Raw genomic sequence first — 19,667 nt, 5'->3', positions numbered from 1 at the left:
CATTTGCACCAAACACTTGTTCAGTGATTGCTCAGCACTAGACAAAGAGCTGTCCGTGCTGCTGAAATAACAGACTTGGCACAAACTTCTCATCTCACCTCAGCCTGACTTGACCTTAGTTTACGCAACATGATGGGAAAAAAAGTCTTAAAACAGTAAATGTAATCTGTATGGTCTTTTTCTTATTTTTGGACACTTGAATTTTATTGTTTCTCACTTAAAGAAGAACAGTTAAAAATTAGGGATAGACCAATTATCGGCTGGGCCGATTATAGGGGGCGATATTTGGTATTTTGAAGCATATCGGGATTGGCCTTTTTTTTTAAATCTGACAGCCAATAAGAAACAAATGTAAAACTGCGTTATTGTGGCTTTGATGCAGCCGCTCTACTGTCTGCAGTCACTACTCAGTCCCCACCCACAGCACCATCTGATTGGTTACAAGCAGAGCCACGGCTTGGGAAACAGCCAATCAGCAGTGCGGTTATTACAGTTATTGCTGTTACAGTAAAATTTTGGAAAACTTTATTTACTGTAGAAAACTTTAGCTATTTATTTTTTTAAGTTTTCATTCAACTTTATAAAACATGCTGCTGAGCCTGGGAGCTGTTTAATAAACTCATGCTTTAATGAAGTTAAGTGTTGGAGTTTGTATTGTTCAAAACTTTACACCAATATTTTCACTTTGACTGCAAATTAATATCAGCTTCAAATATCAGTTATCAGCCTCCTTGACTACAAATAATCGGTATCAGTATCGGCTCGGAAACTCCATATTCGTCTATCTCTATTTAAAATGGCCAAAAAATGGACACAAGTGCTTCTTCAGAAAAATACAAATGTACCAAATCCTTATTCAAACTGTACATTTAGACTTTTGTACAGACAGAAAAATAAACACAACAGAACAGAACAGGTCAGTGGGCGTTGTTATGTTCTTAGTTCTATACACTGCACAAACCAAACCAAAGTCTACCTCATAACATCTCACTAAACTTCATTTAGACTATGCATGGGCTGCGTGTATGAAGCTGAAGCTCTGTTTGAAGCTCATTCTGCGGTAGCTCAACAACTCTAACAGCCGACGTCTTTAAATGAATGAATTTATCAGGATGTGAAAATGTGTTTCATGAACTAAAAATGAAAAATGATGCATGGAATAAGTTCAGAATGCAGGATCAGAATCATTCGATGATAAAAATGTTGTTTGGAGGTCAACATAATCTGAATATGAAAAAACAATCCTGAATAAATCCAGATCCTGATCCTGCCATAAAACCATCCTGACATATCTTCCCCATGTCGCCCCCTAATGGAGAACATGTTCCTTGGTCTGAGGCAGAGTTTGCTGATGTTTATGCAGCAGGTAACACTGCAGAAAACTGACCACTGATCATCTGGGCTCAGAGACACCTGAGGGACAGGTGAAGTTTTATATCATCAGTGTATAAAGAATTACAGGAGGATGTTCAACTTCACAAATAGGGATGGGAATCGAAAAACAGTTCCTGTTGAGAATCGACAAGAAATGTTTCAATCCATCGATATCGTTAGCCTTTGTGCTTAACGATTCCCTTATCAATTCTTTACATGGTGCCGGAGCCGCCGGGCCTTACGTCTACTAGTCTGCTGCAGCTAGCTTATCTTAGCAGTTAGCTAACGTTTCCCAAGGAAACTGTGATTCAGGATTTTCAGCTTGAAGTTTTCCAGAAGAACTGACTTCATAAAGAAATGTTCATCACTCTCTCTCAGGAGATTCATATTCAGTACATTCAAAATGGTATAAATCACCTTATTTACCAAAATAACAAAACAGCTCAAGCTTGATGCTAACGTATATGGGAAACTGCATTGATATGCTAGCAGTTAGCATACATCAGAATAACTTCAGCTTCAGAATAGATTTACAACTTTCATCACAGAAACATATCACAACTCTTTGTAAAAAATACTGAGAATTTCAAATGTCAAAAGCTAACAGGCTAATTAAAGGTTCATGGCTGATGGAAAGGTTCCAAACAACTTAAACTATTGCTATAACCACTTTGAGACACTAGATGGCCTAACTGAGTTATTAATATATCTCAACACAGAACATCAACGTCACATTGTGTGAATTTTGACCTGTTTCTGTTTAATCATGCTCAGAAATATCCAGACTCAGGGACCAATTACATTTTATTCACTTACAGTATAAACTCACTTAAATGTTGTTGACACAGAAAACCTGTAAAGCTACTTTTTGTACCAAGAAAATTCACAACAGGAGTTGATAAGGGAATCGATAGAGATCAGATCGATGAGCAGAATCGATAAGGACATCGGTATTGACAAAATCTTATCAGTTCCCATCCCTATTAACAAAAGGAGTTTCCATTCGTCACTTTCAGGGTTGATAGATGTGTCAATGAGAGATGTTGGCTTTTGATATTTTCATACAATCAAATGTGCCCTCTTTAAAAAAAGTCTGAAGATTCCTGATATAAAACTTTAAATCCTGGGTGAGTAAACTGAGTTGATCTAACATTATTCATTTCAATCTGTGACTCAGTTTTTCTTATTATGTAATGCTATTTTTGTGTTTAATGTGTGTGTGGAGGATGGTGCATGAAATATCAGATGGGTTTTAGGGCTTCTTTGATCTTGTTTTTGTTTGTGAGACATGTAGGTGAACTTCAGAGCAATGTGCAAACTCAGAGAAGAACAAAGAGAAAGACAGAGCGATGTCTGTTCAGGTCAGGTTAAGTGATTCCAGATTGTGCTCTACACTGGATGCTTTTTTGTACGTACCTGCAGACAGAGCACTGCCTCTGAGGCTGCAGAGCGGTGAACATGACGATGACAGAGTAGTTCCTGGGTGGGGCCTTGACAAAACGACGGAACTTGTCCCCGTTCATCCTGACGACCGACCGACGAGAGGACCACTCCATCATCTGGTCAACCTTCTCTGACAGCAGGTTCTGGACACACAGACAGGGGAGAGAAGAGCAGACAATGAGGCCTTCTAGGATTTTTAGATCTGATGGAAGCAGCAGAAACAGAAGAAACGTATGTTTTGACCTCTGGACGTGGACACACATGAGCACAGTGACGCCACAAGCTGTGTACGGTTTGACTCCATCCCTCTGAGAGCTGGCCTGTTTATTCAATCTCCTGATACCACCAGACTCCCCCACAAAGTGAAAGAAACTCCTTGACTTCCCCTTCCTGGGAACAAATCTTCCTTTAAATTTCTGTGATCTTATTACAGAGGTTAGAAAACTGGGTGGGAATCTCTGGTACCGCTTTAATCTGGTTCAAGTCTTATCTGGAGGGCAGGACTTTCTTTGTTGAAATTGGTAACTGTGTCTCAGACCAAATGGCCCTGGCCTGTGGGGTTCCCCAGGGTTCAATCCTGGGACCCCTATTGTTTAATCTGTACATGCTCCCATTGGGTCAGCTAATACGCAGCTGTAACGTGTCCTACCACAGCTATGCTGATGACACTCAGATCTACGTGTCAATGACGACAGGCGAACATGGGCCTGTAGATTCACTCTGTCGCTGCGTTGAACAGATCAGTATGTGGATGCAGAACAATTTCCTCCAGCTGAACTCAGACAAAACTGAAACCATTGTCTGTGGCCCACAGAAACAAAGAGAAAGGGTTATCAGTCACCTTCAGACTCTCTCTCTGAATGTGAGTAACCAGGTTAGAAATCTAGGGGTGATATTGGACTCAGACCTGAACTTTAACAGCCTCATCAAATCAATAACATCAGCTACTTTTTACCATCTCAGAAACATCTCCAGGATTAAAGGAACAGTGTCTAAACCTGACTTAGAGAGACTGATCCACGCATTTGTCTCCAGCAGGTTAGATTGCTGTAACGGCCTGCTCACTGGACTCTCAAAACCAGCTGTAAGACCAGAGTCAGTACATCCAGAACGCTGCTGCTCGGGTCCTGACCAGAACCAGGAAATACGACCATATAAGTCCAGGTCTCAGGTCTCTGCACTGGCTTCCTGTGGCTCAGAGAATAGACTTTAAAACAGCTCTGCTTGTTTACAAGTCCCTTCATGGTCTAGCACCAAAGATCATCTCTGACATGCTGGAACCATATGAACCAACTTGGTCTCTGAGAACCTCAGGGAGGGGTCTCCTGCTGGTGCCCAGAGTCAGGACTAAACACGGTGAGACTTCATTCCAGTTTTATGCCCCCAAAATCTGGATCAGTCTTCCAGAAGATGTGAGACAGGCCTCAACTCTGACAATGTTCAAAGCCCGGCTGAAAACAGTTCTGTTAGCTTAGCATACGACAACTGAAAGTATTTTATCTGCACTCTCCTCTTTAATTTAATTAATCATTTTTAAAGTTTTATGATGTGATTTTATGCAGTGATTTTATTTTGTCTATTGTGATTTATTTTATGTTAGCTGTAAAGCACTTTGAATTGCTTTGTGTATGAATTCTGCTCTACAAATAAACTTGCCTTGCTTTGCCTAAATTCTGTATTCCAGCTCCTCCTCCACCTGCTCAAAGACTTACTGAACATTCCTCCTGCTTTGAAAGTCCAAGGCTGAAAACGCGAGGTGTTGCTGTGTGCCTGTTACAAAATCTAAATTTTAATAGGTTTGACTCCTGGCCTTTTTTGAATAATGGAGTGCAAACAAAGAATGTGGAATACAGAGAACCGAACCATTATTTACGGAGAAGGAGCCCTGACTTGGCAGTCTAGGTGTGTGTGTGTGTGTGTGTGTGTGTGTGTGTGTGTGTGCACATAAAGCTGGAGTTCTTAGTCGTGTTTGTGTGTGATTTGTAGGAAGGCCACTGTTGATTAAATCCTGCACGGCTTAGCGTAAAGGTCACAACAGATTCAGCGCAGGAACACAACTCTAAAGGCAAACATCGCTCCGTGAGCATGTGTAGACAAACACACCGAGCAGTGAATTTGCAAGGTTTCCAAAGCTGAAATGCTTATAAAGGCAAAATCATACAGCAGGGTACGGTAATGATCGAGTGTGCGTGTGTGTGTTAGTGTGTGTGTGTTTGCCTGTGAACCTAATGTAGGCCTGTTTTGAACTTGATGTCCTCAGCAGGACACCGCCTGGTTTCTACCACCATCATATCGAGCAGAGTTGAGCTCTGAACTGATGAGTGATGAAATACTGAGGCTGCTGATGAAACACGCGTTGTTTTCAAACTCTGCAGATCAGAAAAAAAAACTCTGTGAGGGATCAGATTGCAATTAATCCCATTCCTTTTTTTCATACAGAGCTAAATCTGCACTGAGGGTCATGCATTTTTCATTAAAGAGGTGTCAGGCATCACTGCATATTTAACATCTTCTCTTGTCTTAGACTGTTTCTGCAACAACCTGAGCAATAAGAACACAAAAGAAGGAACAGTATGTTTCAAACAGGAAGTCTTCATCTTTCTCTTTAGTGACAAAACTCTATGAGTGCTGCATTTAGAGCAGCCTCAGATTAAAGTGTGCATGCTGCATTGCATGTGGTGTGTGCTGCACATTGCTTACAGTGAGTGTTGCAGTGTGTGTGTGTGTGTGTGTTAGGCATAGGTATCGAAAACTTGTTTGTGTTAAGAATCTATAAGAAAAGGTTCAATCCGTTGACATCATTAGCCTTTATGCTTAACAATTGCTTTACAGGTTCTTTTCATTATGTACCAGAATGTAAACTGACTCGTCTGCTGCAGCTATCTTAGCTTAGCAGATGGTCAAGATAGCTGCAGCAGACTGGTAGCAGATGCTGTTTCATACAAGACTCCTATTCAAAACACGTTATACCAGACGTCTGTCATTTTGACAGACAGGGTCGTAAAAATTCAGTCAAAATGAACAACGATCCCTCAGTTAAAAAAAGGATGATGAAAACTTTTAGATATGACTTATATATTTTAACATTTCATCCCATTCAGGGGTCCCTCATCCAGGTCTACACTCCTTCTGGTCCTCTACACTCTGCTTGTGAAAGACGCCTGGTGCTCCCAGCCCAGCACGGCTCCAAATCTCTAGCCAGACTCTTCTCCTCTGTTGTTCCCAAATGGTGAATGAATTACCAAACTCTATACGATCCACAGAGTCCCTTTCTACTCTACCTCCTCTACCCTAAGAGATGTCTGAAGACTCATCTGTTCAGGGAACACTTAGACCTTAATCTGAGGCTTCTCCTCTTTGTCCTCAGGGGGAGAATGAGTCAGAAGATCTCAGACCCAGCTCTTAGTGAGTTTTGAGCATTAATTACTGAATACTGTTGAATATTGAAGTATATTGTTGCAGAAGTAAATTGTGGTTAGTTGGCTCGATTATTCTGCATCATAAAAAATAAAAATAAAAATTGCACCTAATGGCAGAACCTGCAGCCAAATAATTTCTAGCACTTTTGTCCAACTAACTTTTTTTTTATTGATTTTTTTTTATTTTTATGGGGGGGGGGGGCTTACTTGGGCAATATTGCTCAATGAGCAGAACGACAAACTGTTTATAACAAATATACAAATAATCGAAATAAGAATGATACCGACCCTGATGCTCAGAGCCTTGGAAAGTTAAAAAAAATAATCAAAAACTCAGAACTTCAAAATAAGTTTCAAGCCAAGTTTGTTGCCATCTTTTTTGTATCCTAGTTTGCCTGAGCTAAAACTTTTCTCTTGGGGTGGACTTAAAATGGATGGATCGCTCTCAGGGTTCCCTACCCACCAAAATGACGGGCAACCTTCAGATTTTTTCATCATTGCTCAAAAATTTCCTTCAAAGACTGAGAATGATTGGTTGATGAGACCTCTGTGTTATATGTCACCCAATGCAACAATAATTAATGCTTACGTGTATGGGGAAATGCATTGATATGCTAGTGGTTAGCACGCATTGGTATAACTTTGGTTTTACAAAAAAAAAATCAACTTTCATCAAAGAAACATCACATTTTCTCTTTGTAAACAATACTGAGTACTCTAAATGTCAAAACACCAACAGGCAAGATGGAAGAAAAGGTATGTGCAGGCTCATGGCTGACTTTGGTATAACTACGGCAAGCTAAGTGTTCTAAACAACTCGGCATATGGTGTGAGATGTATATCGCGTGCTTGCTGCCTATTAAGTTCAGAGGTCTTATACAAGATAGCGTGTATGTGTTTTAGAGCTGAATATTTTGAAGTAGAGCTTAATCAGTTACTGAAATACTTAAAGAAATTATCATCAATGAAAGTTATGTTTTTAACGAGTCGGTTAGAGCTGACATAAAACACACTCTGCACAAAGAATTCTGTTCATAAAACAACACTTAACAGTAAAATATTTCGCAATACTTCGTAAACACATTTTGAGTTTCTAAAGTATTTAATTTAGTCATTGATGTTTACTAATGAAGAGTGTGTCGTGCCTCACCCTAGCCCTAACCCGTGCTCAATACAATCACTTAGATGTGTTTACAGGCAGGTAGAGTCACAAGGCTGTGGCCTCATCTCACTGTGTTATATTTTAAAACAACATGGACATTATTAATGTTAAAAAAATAATGGCAATAACATAAGTAAAGGGAAAAAATGCTAAATGTCTAAATAATTTACTTGATTAATCGTCAGAATTATGGATAGGTTATTTAGTTAGTAAAATAATCTATTACTGCAGCCCTAGAATGAAAACCTTTTACTACTCATTATTGTTAAAAAATAAAATAGTGTACAGCTTCACTCTTTTAAGTCTTGAAAAACTTTTGTCTTTGTGAACCAAAATATTGTATCAAGACTCTGAAGATTTTCAAGACTATAAAACTGGATCAGGATCAGAGGCCAAAATGCTGATCTCTAATACTAAACACTCAAAACGGCTCAATGCTGAGGATGCTCTGTCATGCTGCACCGTTTCTTTACATAGCTCTGCCAATTGCTCTGTTTATTTCCACATGTATTATTCAAATGTCTGGTGTACTGAGTCAGCTCACTGCGCTAACTTCTCATCAGAGTACAACATGCTTCATACTTTGAGGAACCAGGATGCTGATTTATGCTCGTCTCATCTGAGCAGAGGGGCTGTAAATGAAACAAAAAAGGAGCTGCAGCTCAGAAATGTCTGCACTCCTCATCCCTCCTCCGATGCAGAAGTTAGAAGGCATCGGCTCAAAACAGTGGCTCAATAATGAAGTGCTACTCCTCATCAGCTGCTGCTAACCAGGCTCAGCGTCTCATGTTCTGCCCCACTCATTCACACCCAGCACACAGACAACCATTACGCCAGGGGCTTGGCTGCAGTAACCTGCCTGCAGATCAGATCAGCTGACAAAAGCAAACAACAGAGAAGCAGTAGATAAAGAAGAAAGTGAGACAGAAAGTATGAAGTGTTTCGACTGCAAAGCTTGTTAACTACAGACGATGCACTCTGTGCACTAATGGTCCATGTATAATGAAGGAGGAGGTTTACCAAGAAACACAAACACAACATGGAGATGTATTTTGTCTTTAATTCATCTACCGAGTGTGTCTGTGTGCATTCAGCCTCAAAGGATGCTGGTCATCCTGGCAGTAATGATGCACAGCTTTCCTCATGTCCAAACTAGAGAGTGACACAGGAGTGGATTTGTCCCGTCCCACTCCTGGTAAAATGACTCCCACTTCTCCCCATTTTTTTCACTTCTTTTAGTTCAGCTATACATTGAGTTTGGTTTAATTTTCTCCCCATTCTTTTTTAGATTACTGTTGGCTTTTGGGAAGTGTAGTTGTGCAGCTTTATGTCAAAAAGATATGGGCACAGATTCAGTTCATCTGTGGTCAAACTAGGCGACATTTATTGCCTAAATCCAAACAAAAATACCTCCTTAGTGCACCCAAACATATGAAGATTCATTTTACTAATCTATCGAGAAATTGTTACTGTAAAGCATTGACAATAGTTTAGTGTTTGAAATGTTTAGCACATCAGATTCTGCACCAGTGTTTACTCCATCCATTGCTGTTCTTTTTGAACTCCAGTGGAAGACAGTGGCCGGAAGCACTGTTGGCTTCTGGGAAGTGTAGTTATTTTCACTTGCATTACAGTGTATATTGTGTTTAATAAAATATAAAAAAATGTCAACTTAACATATTTATTCTTTAATATATAACCTTGCAATGCTGTGTTCATGTCCACCATGAAAAATCTCCTTCTCCTCCTCTCCCTCACAGTCACATGGATGCGTTCAGGTACCTAAACATGGTACCTTTTGGTTGTAAGTGAATCAGCACCCTGGTACTTTTGACAGAATTCGGTGGGTACCCATAAAAGTACCTAATTCGGTACCCATCCCTATTGGAAATAAACTACAAAATTGCAGCACATGTCACATTTTACATTTTATCTTCCTTATTGGTTCCTGCTCCTGTCTACTTCAAGCAGCAACCTCTGGTCTGACAATATGAGACAATGCGGAAGTGCCTAAAACCTGCCAAAAAAGTTGTTTTCAAAGCAGAAATTAACCCATTTACAGCCTGTTTCAAAAAACATCTCCCGTCTGAATCATTAATTTCACTTTCTGCACACACTGTAGGGGGGTAGCTGTTCACGAAGTAGCGCTGCACAATTAATCGATCTGAAACTGACATCGCAATGTTATAGAATGCAATTTTCAACTCGCAAAGGCTGCAATTAAAAAAAAAAAAAAAAAAAAGTTAAATGTACAGAGACCTGGAGGAGATATAGTCACTTGTACTCGCTCTTCCTAAGAACCAGCAAAAGTCAAAATGCTGCCATAGCCCTTGTTCACTTTATTCTGTATGGTTTGTTACTCTTTTTTTCTACAACCGGAGGTCGATAAAATTTCACTGTTCCTTTTTTTTTTCCAATTAGAAAGAGCAGAAAAGACTTGTTTAACTACTACGCTCTGCTTGTGAAAGACGCCTGGTGCTCCCAGCCCAGCGCGGCTCCAAATCTCTAGCCAGACTCTTCTCCTCTGTTGTTCCCAAATGGTGAATGAATTACCTAACTCTATCCGATCCACAGAGTCCCTTTCTACTTTAAGAGACGTCTGAAGACTCATCTGTTCAGGGAACACTTAGACCTTAATCTGCTCCTCTTTGTCCTCAGGGGGAGAATGATCCAGAAGGTCGAAGTCTCAGCTCTTATTGATTTTTAAGCGCTACCAAAAAAACACAAAAATAAAAGGATTAAAAAGAAATCTTTCACTTAATGGCAGAACCTGCAGCTGAATAACTTGTAACTGTTGTCACACTAACTAGGTTTGCTTCTGTCTGAATTCTTGCTTGTGATGTACGTCGCTTCCCGTGACCCACAGGACTCCCCAAAAAAGCCAGTCTCTAGTCCAAACACCAACAGGAAACAGATCTGAAGAACTACAAGTGAGGGGAGGTATGAAGGTTAATACCCTGGACCTGGGAACATCAAACTGATTAAAAATGCTTTTAAAGTAAAAGTGGATCTTAAAAAAACCCCAATCATTAGTCTTGCGTGTCCTTTGTTCACCATCTTCAAAGCACTCATTTTAAGATGAAACCAATCCAGGAGATGTACCCTTGAATCAAGAGCAGCTTTGTTGGAATGAAGAGATCACAAAAGAGAACCAATAAATCTGAGTAGTAATGTTCTAGGAGGAGACACTTCAGATAAAGTAAGAATTCAAGGTTCTGTGAGGATTGTTGAGTGGTCTTGGAGACAGTTTCACTTTTATATAGTCGCCTGTTTATAACCCACGACTTAAAACAAGATTATCAGCGACCAAACTGGTTATTTCTTTTTGCCATGTCTCAGTATCTGTGGTGTCACAGAAACTTCGCCCATGTGTTACCCAGTTAATGTTCTGATAAGCGTGTAGTTGTGCTGTCGACTTCTCAGATGTGAGCCGCTTCCATGCGAGGGGAATACGCCCGTTTGTTTCTGTCGTTAACGACCGCATTCAAACAAATGATGCCTGTAAAACACAAAGTAGTTAAAAACTCGTCTGAGGTGCAATTTATATGCAGAGCTCTTTAAATACCTTATGTTAGACCTTGGAGTGACTCCCACACATCAGAGTGATGACTCCCCACTTCACCTGACCCACACACACAAACATGCACCGAGCATAAGCGCTCCTAACAGCCGAGGACCGTTAAAAACATTTATTTTCTGCCCCACTGAGCGCAGAGGGCACTTAAATGAATCACATCTAGAGGGTGTGTGCATGTGAGTGTGTGTTTATGCTTTTACATGAGTTTTGTTACTCATCTATAAATTTTACATTACAAATTCAGGATATGTAAGAATTATATAACTCTCCTCTACGTATAATTTCCCCTTTTAACGGGAAAGAAACACACACCAGGTAAGAGATGTGATCATCATCATATGAAGTAGAGAAAACACTGCAATAACAATATGAAAGTAAGACAGCAGAAGAGGAGGACACTCGAGTGCTCTGATGACCTCATAGTGGGAGCATATGAACGACGGTTTGTGTATCAGGCAGCCACTTATTGGATCAAACAGCCACAGTCTGCCAGCCAGTGAGTCAGCCCAAACGCTGCCACGCAGACCACCAGCTCCTCAGCCAGCTGGCTAAATTATACATGTTTAGATCCCAAATCAGCTAAATAGAAAATATGTGAATTGCTTTCAGTTAGTCTCTTGAGAATAAGACTTTGAAATAAGCAGGCAGGTAAATTTAGATTCGCCTGCCTGCGTGCTCACTTACTTTTTTAATTTGGCATTAAAACTGAATACAATTTAACTGGATACACAGAATCTGACGCAGATAATTCTCAACGACTAAAGACTGAATTCTCTACCTTTGAAATGATAGACAACCAAAAATGATTCTGTTAGGACTCAAAATTATTTCATCAGAGCTGGAAAATGTTTGGTTGACCTGACCCCTGAGTCGAAGCCTCATTAACAAAGTGAAAAAAGCTGAAACTGTTGACCTGAGGCTCAATCAAAAAACAGGATATCTTTAAATTCTTCACCTCGTAAGAATCCAGCTCTTCCTGACCTCCTGGTTTAATCCCTGAGGTCTGCACTGCTGTTGTTGCAAAAAGTATTTTTACTGCCTGTATTAAAAAAATACATCATGAAGGATATACTCTGGTTCGTCTTTCATTTTTAAGAGCTAATGAAGGAGTTTGACACAAGAAGGGCTGAGGATACAGTTTCATGAGTAAGTGGTGATAATATTTTACACTCTCCTGGAAATTAAAACATTATTTCAACCCCTCACAAACCACAGGGAGGGAAAGAGGTGACATATCGTGCTAAGAGTTTCCCCATCTGCAGATCTGATAGTGTACCTTTACAGTGACACCACCAGGGGAGCTTCTCACTGGGCTCCTTTGGGAGAGCCGGGGGATTTGATCAACGATCAGTCCTTGTGAAAAGCTGACAGTGTTTTGTTCACTCCACAATCCTCCTCTCTGAGCACTCTAAACACAAATCTATTGTCAGTGAATGGGCTTCAGCCCTCGTCATCAGGCTCCTATACACTTTCTACCAACACTCCCATTGAAAGGGGGATTACTGGAAATTGGCTTCGAATCGCAAGGAACAAAGACTCATCCCTCTCCTCCTCTGTCCCTCTCTCTTGGACACACACGCACAGAGGAACGCACACACCCCATAACACAAAGGAGTCCCCCGGTCTTTTGTTGGAACCAACAAGATCTTGCAAGTCAATTTCTGGTAATTATAGTGTCCTCATGATGACTTGGGGACTTCTGGGTTCAGCTGAAGCATGAATTATAAAACAAACCACACAAAGGCACGCACTCACATAAGAAATCCATGAAGACAGAACAAATGAGAAGTGAAGGGATGAGCAACTTTGGCAGGAAGTTTGATTTTTTTGGACGGGGAGAGGACGGAGGAATTCAGTTTAAAAAGAAAGAATCTGAAAGGTTAATGAAAAACTTTTTCAATTTCCATGATTTTTTTTTTTCATGAGACGAAGGAAAGTACAGTACTCAGGGATAGAAAATAAATGAAAGCAGCAAGTAGGAGCTGAAGTAGACGGCCAGTGGAGTAGAAGGACGGCACTCGAAAAAAAAGAAAAGTGGACAAGAAGATGGAGCACAACAGTGATGAGGATGAACCAGTGATGGGCAAGATTTAAAAACACAACATGACTCTGTCTCAGTTCCCTCGTCCACCAGCAGACAATCGGGAAAATAAATGAAAATTGGAGAAAAAGTTAAAGAAAGACTGTAACTGGTTGAATTGAAAGGTTGTTCAGGGACTCTTCGTTTGGCGTTGATTGCTGTGACACCCTTGGTCAGAATTTGTAGCTTTTGCGGGATAAAGACTGTTTCCTATGAGCACCATAACTCACTGTTGTAAAGACTCTTGCCAAGACTTGCATTTGTTTTGGAAAGCAGATCCTTTTCTTTGTTCAACATAACTTTTCCCAGGACGCAAAGAGACAACAACGGTGGTGACAAGAACCAAACTTTGTAAAGTGAGTTTGTACAGTAGGTTGGTGTCCAGAGCAAGGGGCAACAATCCGGTTTAGAGAAATGACGCCTATGAGGAAGTGCTAAAAGCTGCTGTTCATGGAGAATCCACTTGAGGCTGGCTGCAGAAAGACCGGAAGTCACGTACACACCCAGTAAAAAAAAACGGTTCAAACATCGGCTTGGGCCTGATATGCTGATTTCTTTATCGGCACACTTTATGGGAGTGATTTTTTTTCTAATTTGGTGGGTTAGAAGTTTTCAGGATTGTTTGATTGTCCAATCAGAGACACAGCTCAGCTCACGTGACTGACAGGTGCCCTGTAGTTGTTTGAAAGGAAACTCAAAGCCAGCATCATAACCAATGTTGCTGCATCCACGGATTGGCTTCATTTCACCGTATCATGAAAATTTGAGACAATGTGGAAGTGCCAAAACCTGCTGTTTCTCGAGTGTCCACTTGAGACTGGCTCGGGAAGAACCAGAAGTCACAAAGACATCAAACCAATCATGACTGACAGGTGCACTATAGCTGTCAGTGTGGAGACTCAAAGCCCGCAACATTTTTCAATCTGGCCACGACAGCCAATCTGCTTCAAAAATCTGTTCCAGATACAGGACAGGTGACATCAGGGAGACTAAATCCAGGTATCATACAGGCTGTGGTCCTACCAGTGCTCCCCAAGCAGAGCTAACGTAACCTGGCTCTTCATTTCCTCGACTGACTCTGCACAATGGAAAAAAAACAGAAATCCTAATGAGTGATTTTGACTCTTTTTTTGTCCAGAAAAAACCCAACTCATTTTAAGTTAATTAAAGACAAAATGAGGTCTGAATTGCTTGTAACAAGTTAAATAAATCTGCTAATGGGAAATGAGAAAAGTTGCTTGTAATAGGATATTATTTTAGTCTAAAGCAAACTTTTCTTAATCTATTGGCAGATTCTTTTTACTTGTTACAGCAATTGAGACCTAGTCTTCAAATGACTTAAAACAAGACATTTTCCCGGACTGATCAGTTGAATGTGGCTCATATCAAGTATAAGAAGATAATTTCTACACAAAATAAGATAAAAACACTTGATAAGATTTCAGTTTTTTGCAGTGTAAGCCGTGGCCTGTATTCACGAAGCTTCTCAGAGTCCTCTCAGAGAGCTCCTATCTCAGCCTAAAATTGCCCAGCAAGTATTCTAAGCTAGAGAGTGATTTAGGAAGTTTCTGAGAGTGACTCTGAGTGAGAAGGGGGCAGAAACTTTGATATTAGTGAGGAGATGTGGTTGACCCTGTTGCTCGGTATAACACAGTTTCCTAAAAGCTGTGATTGGTTGGTACAAAAAAGGAAAAAGATGAGGGAAGAAAGTGCTCCGTGCTCCTAGTAATGAATGGATGGTAAATTAACGGATTAGGGGGTGGATCCCCACCACTCGTAGGCTTCCCAAAGTCCTCCTCCCTCCTCCTAACAGTTTTTCACCCTAGGAGCTCTGTCAAGGCCCAAGAGACTTTGAGGAATTTTAAGATTTTTCTAAAAATGACGTCAATGATAGCTACTTTTAGCCTTAGGATGCTTTGATAATACCAGCCCTGATCATGTGTCCAGTCTTTTATGACATTTGGACAATACTCTGACCCTGTTCTATGATAGTTTATTAATGATGGCATCGTACTAACTTTTGTTTCCCCCCATGAAGACCCTCACCCTCAGCTATAACACGACCATCACTCTCTGATAACGTGAGTAAGTCAGTTTTGCTGTCAGTGCTGTTGTTTCCATTCATCAAACGCATGTGCTTTATAGTCCCAGCTCAACGTTTGTCAGCCCATAATCTACAATTTCCAGAAATACCATGACTTGGGGATTTGTCAGCTTATCTTCCTAATAACAATCATTTGTAATACAGGCATTTATCTCCTTCCTTTGTACACACGTCTGCCTTTCCATCACCCTCCAGTGATTTTACTTCAGTTTGTAACCCCACCCACCCACCCACAACATTAGCGCCATCCGTTGTGACTCTGACTGTGATGCTTAAAGAAATCTAAAGATACGTCTGCCTCTCTTTTTCCGAGCTCACAGATTACAGCTTCTCTCTAAACCTTGCAGGCACTGACATTTTAAGTCTTCTGTCATTCCCCCCCTTAAGGCGCCTGTCTGAGGCTTTTGTGTATGTTGGTTTCGGGTGTCTGCAGCTTTAATCAAGTTAACTTTTCCACTTGTACAGATGGTTTAAATGCCAGTGAGGTGGAGATCTAAGACTCATTTTTTTAAGCTGGAATGTTAAAAAGAGAAATCACAACATGCCTCAGGTCCAGATGGCTGTATTGGATTCTCAATGGGATAACATCACAGGTTAACAGTTAATCAATCCAAGCCTGGGCTAAATTGAGACTTTAAATTGCCAGCACTGAAGGGGACTTAACAGAGATGGTGTTAGAGAAGAGGTTCATTTTCTGGACCCCCTGAGCCTCGCTGGTGAAAGACACCAGTGAGAAAAATGTCTTGGGAACAAGGTCGAGTTACGGTTTCTTTTCTTTTACAAGACCTGGGGTTAGTTTGCACCGGTTAGTTTCTCAGTCTAACTGCTGAGGATCACTACAGCAGCATGCAGTTACTCTTATGGTGAGTGGTCTCACACTTTGTTTCCTGGCTGCAGTCAACACTGAAATCTCCTCAGTAATGAATCTGGCTATTGGCTGTCCCTCGAGTCACTTAACGACGTCGTCGCCAAGTTTTTATAATTGGTCATTTTGCATGTTCGTCTTTTTTTATTTTTCAAATGTCAAAAGAAGAAGAAAAACCCTTGTCCTTTATCCGGCCTTGGCCCAACTGAATTGACCGAGAAGAGTATGGGTGGAAAAAAAATAAATAAATAAATACTTAACAGCTGATGCATCACAATATTTCCCCGCCCAGTTTAATATCAATTTGGCAAATCTTCTGCATCAATTCCCCTCCTGGCCAGAGGGGTCGCTTTGCAAGTTATTCCTGCTGTATGGACAAGACCAAACAACAAAATAGCAACTAAAGCAAGCAGCAGCAGCACAAAGCCAGCTCCTTCGACTTTAACTCTGACGTTTGGGTTGTTTTATTGCTCAAAATGTGAGGAAATCTGAGGTGGCATACGACATATGTTCCCACAGGTATCACAATGAATATTAAGAAATTTTCAACAAGGGCTCCAATTATCTGTGCATTTCTACTTCTTACTGAATTGGCATTGAAGCAGTTAAATCAATACTGAATCAAATCAATATCATATTGAATTGAAAACACCTGCTCTGGCTGCAGCTGGGAGGGACTGTTGCCCAATCCGCCTGTGAGTGGTTTGAAAAGAGAGGGGCCCATAGCGGCGCTGCTTGTTGAGAAGAACAAGATCAATTTATGCTTTTACATCAGCGTCTCTAAGAAAAGTCACTAGATTTGGCCAGTGACTTTTTTTGAAAGAATCACCAGAGGGGTCTGAAAACTTGGTAATATTGCAAAAAAGTCACTAAGTTGGCAACACTAGCTGCAGGATGCTTATATGAGGTCCGTGCAGGCGTATACTAAATCTGTGCATGTCCCTTGCGGAGCCATGCGCACGCTAAAATCTAGCATTTGCATGAGCAGATTACTTTTGCTCATGTCGGCTATGGTCTTTTGGCAGGAGAAGGTAAACAAGCCAAGGCAGTGAAACGTGAAATTCTCCTTGAAGATTCAAGAAGAATGGGAATGGTAGTTGAAACGCTGTAAGTTATTTGATTTTACTAGTTCACTCATGCGAACCTACCTTTATATTTTGCTAAAAAATATAAAAGAAACAATCTGAATTATTAGCCTGTAATTCAGATTGTTTCTTTTATAGTTTTGGCAGAATAATTTTGCCATACACCAGCTGTGTGTTAAGTTCAGTGTGTTCATCCATTTGTTGTTGTAGTAAGTCACATGGTGTGTATTGGTGGTTTTCATCGCCAACGTCTGGTCTTGCTCATTTTGCTTTTTGTATATGGACTCGTCACAGCTTAGATATCCACCTTAAATAGGAGCTGTGTGTATCTGATTTAGAAATCTGGAAGGCTCCATCTTCCTGGTGCAGCTGGAACACAACAGTCTGGGTTGACGCTCTGATTTGAATAGAAACTTTTCTGATCTGGTGGTGGGATGAAGTGGTGTTAGGGCGAAAAATTTTAACGAAAACCAACATGGTGGACTACATCACCTACAGTGTATTTTGAATACACAAGGTCGAACTAACTGTTCCTTTAAATAAAGTTTTGAACATTTTATGAGGGTGGACAAATTGTCTTAAATATCTAATAGAGAGATTTTAACTCTACTGTCTCCTCTTTGGTTTTGTTTAGTTTGTTGTCAAAATGTCTAATAATGTAACTCTGAAAAGTTGCTGTATGATGTATGATGGTTTAATCTGGATCCACGCCTCTAAAGATGCATCAACAAATTAGTTCTTTCACTTTACTCCAGCGATCCATTTTTCCCTGGCAGGACGGGAGCAGAATGTCGAGGCTAACTGTGTTTATTCACTCAGTTTGACCTCTGCTCACCCCTCTATTTTTCTTTTTCCTGTCCTTGCAGATATAATTTCTCTGGGGGAAGCAGGGAGCTCCAATTGGGTTTATGGGGCATCGCAGCGCTTTGATTTCGTTATAAAGGCATCCCAATAAAAGCTGGGTATGGACACAGGGCAAGGGGCCAGCCCCACTCCAGAACAATAGGGAGCCTACCCAGGCACTCGGGAGCACATGGTCACTGGACAGCTCCCTGCAATAAGCCAGGAGATGGAGGGATGAAGGAAAGGTAGGGGAGGAGAGGAAATGAAAAAAGATGAGAGGAAGACATCACCTGGAAAAGAAGCAAAAGATAAACAAATGGGAAAGAAATCAAAGAATGGGCAGAGGAGACAGAAAAACTTTGCTCGTCAAGCTTTCATCTGCTTTTCTGTCCTTTTCTTTTTGCCAGTTTAGCTCAAGTGTCTACCATCAATACAAAATAAATCCCAAAAACCCTTTTCAGCAGGAAACAGAGACCTCGCTTCTCACTACCGAAGTTTTCTGGCTGACATCGTGTTGTCAAATGGACTTTAGGGCTACGTGCATGAAATGCATGTTTGCTCCAACCCAACACAAATAATGGGAAATAAGAGTAAGAAATAACAAATTTTGGTGCTGGGAATCTCTTTCTAGATTTAAGATTATTAACAGGAAAATGTCTTAAAGTGAGACTGTTTCATATCTCTAATAAAGTTCTCTCACAGCCTTTAGGAAGGAAAGCTTTGTGAAGAGGAATATAACTCATTGTAATTGACCTATGGCTAAGTCCCGCCCACAAACGTGAGGAGCCAATCACAGTGTATATAGCCCTTCCCATACACTCAGATATCCTCTGCCTGTACGTCCATTGGGATCCATTGCAGAAGGTTGTTTTTCGTTCCATAGTCAAACTGTGTTCATGAGGTACACAAAGTATCCTGAGAGGCTGGGCGACAGGATTTACTTTTTACCCTTTCATAAGCCACATCTCAACAAAGAAAAGTGTCTTCTGTGGATAAAGTTGTGCGTTGACCACAAGATCAACTTAACGAGAATGAAATGTAAAAGGATGTCTCCATTTGTTGTAAGTTAGCTGACATTGTGTTTCAGGAAACATATTGAAATTTATCTTTAACACTTTAACCACCATTGCAGTCTGATGGACTGTTTGGGATTCTCTCTAGAATTAGCTAAAGTTAGCCTACTGTTAGCTTCTAGCTGTGTTGTTCATCATGTCTCTTTGTTCATTGGGAGTTCATTTTGTTCTAGTTGTTGTTCTTTGGTGATCGTACATCATTGTTAGCTGTTGTCCAAACAGCTTTAGTTAAACGAACGTTAGCGTAGCTTCATTAACTGATCTATATTAGCCGAGGTAACAAAGGTTGGCTAACATTATTCTGAATGATTCAGTGTTAATACTGCAGCACCAAACTATCAGAAACACAGTCTTGGTAAAGATGGTAAAAAGGGCGTTACATTTTTGTCATGACCAATGCTGATCGTGGGGATGGGTACCTTTCATATTTGAAATGATGCCAGGTACCAATACCCGGTACCTGGCAATCGGTACCGGTACTCAACGGTACCAATTTTCTGTACTTTTTTTGTGTTTATGTGGTTAAAAATATCAATTTATTTAATAATACAAAAAAAAAAAATCAAATTAGCATATTTGCTCATCAACGTATAACCTTGCAATGCTGTGTTCGAGTCCACCATGGAAAACTGCCTACTATAT

At 40.5% G+C, this 19,667-nt stretch overlaps 1 protein-coding gene across 1 annotated transcript in view; it reads right to left on the bottom strand.

Moving 5' to 3' along the window:
* Nucleotides 1-19,667, bottom strand: part of tusc3 (tumor suppressor candidate 3) — a 124,282-nt gene that overhangs the window by 69,449 nt on the left and 35,166 nt on the right. The window contains exon 2 of the mRNA XM_074686104.1: nucleotides 2,791-2,960. Coding sequence (XP_074542205.1) covers nucleotides 2,791-2,960 — 170 coding nt within the window. The remainder of the gene's footprint in view (nucleotides 1-2,790; nucleotides 2,961-19,667) is intronic.

The sequence above is a fragment of the Halichoeres trimaculatus genome, unplaced genomic scaffold (assembly GCF_033239565.1).
Source record: "Halichoeres trimaculatus isolate MK-OKI-2021-1 unplaced genomic scaffold, fHalTri1.1 fHalTri1_scaffold_2, whole genome shotgun sequence".
In the NCBI taxonomy this organism is placed as follows: Eukaryota; Metazoa; Chordata; class Actinopteri; order Labriformes; family Labridae; genus Halichoeres; species Halichoeres trimaculatus.
The sequence above is the reverse complement of the archived record's forward strand: the minus strand, read 5'-3'. Positions and strand labels throughout refer to the sequence as shown.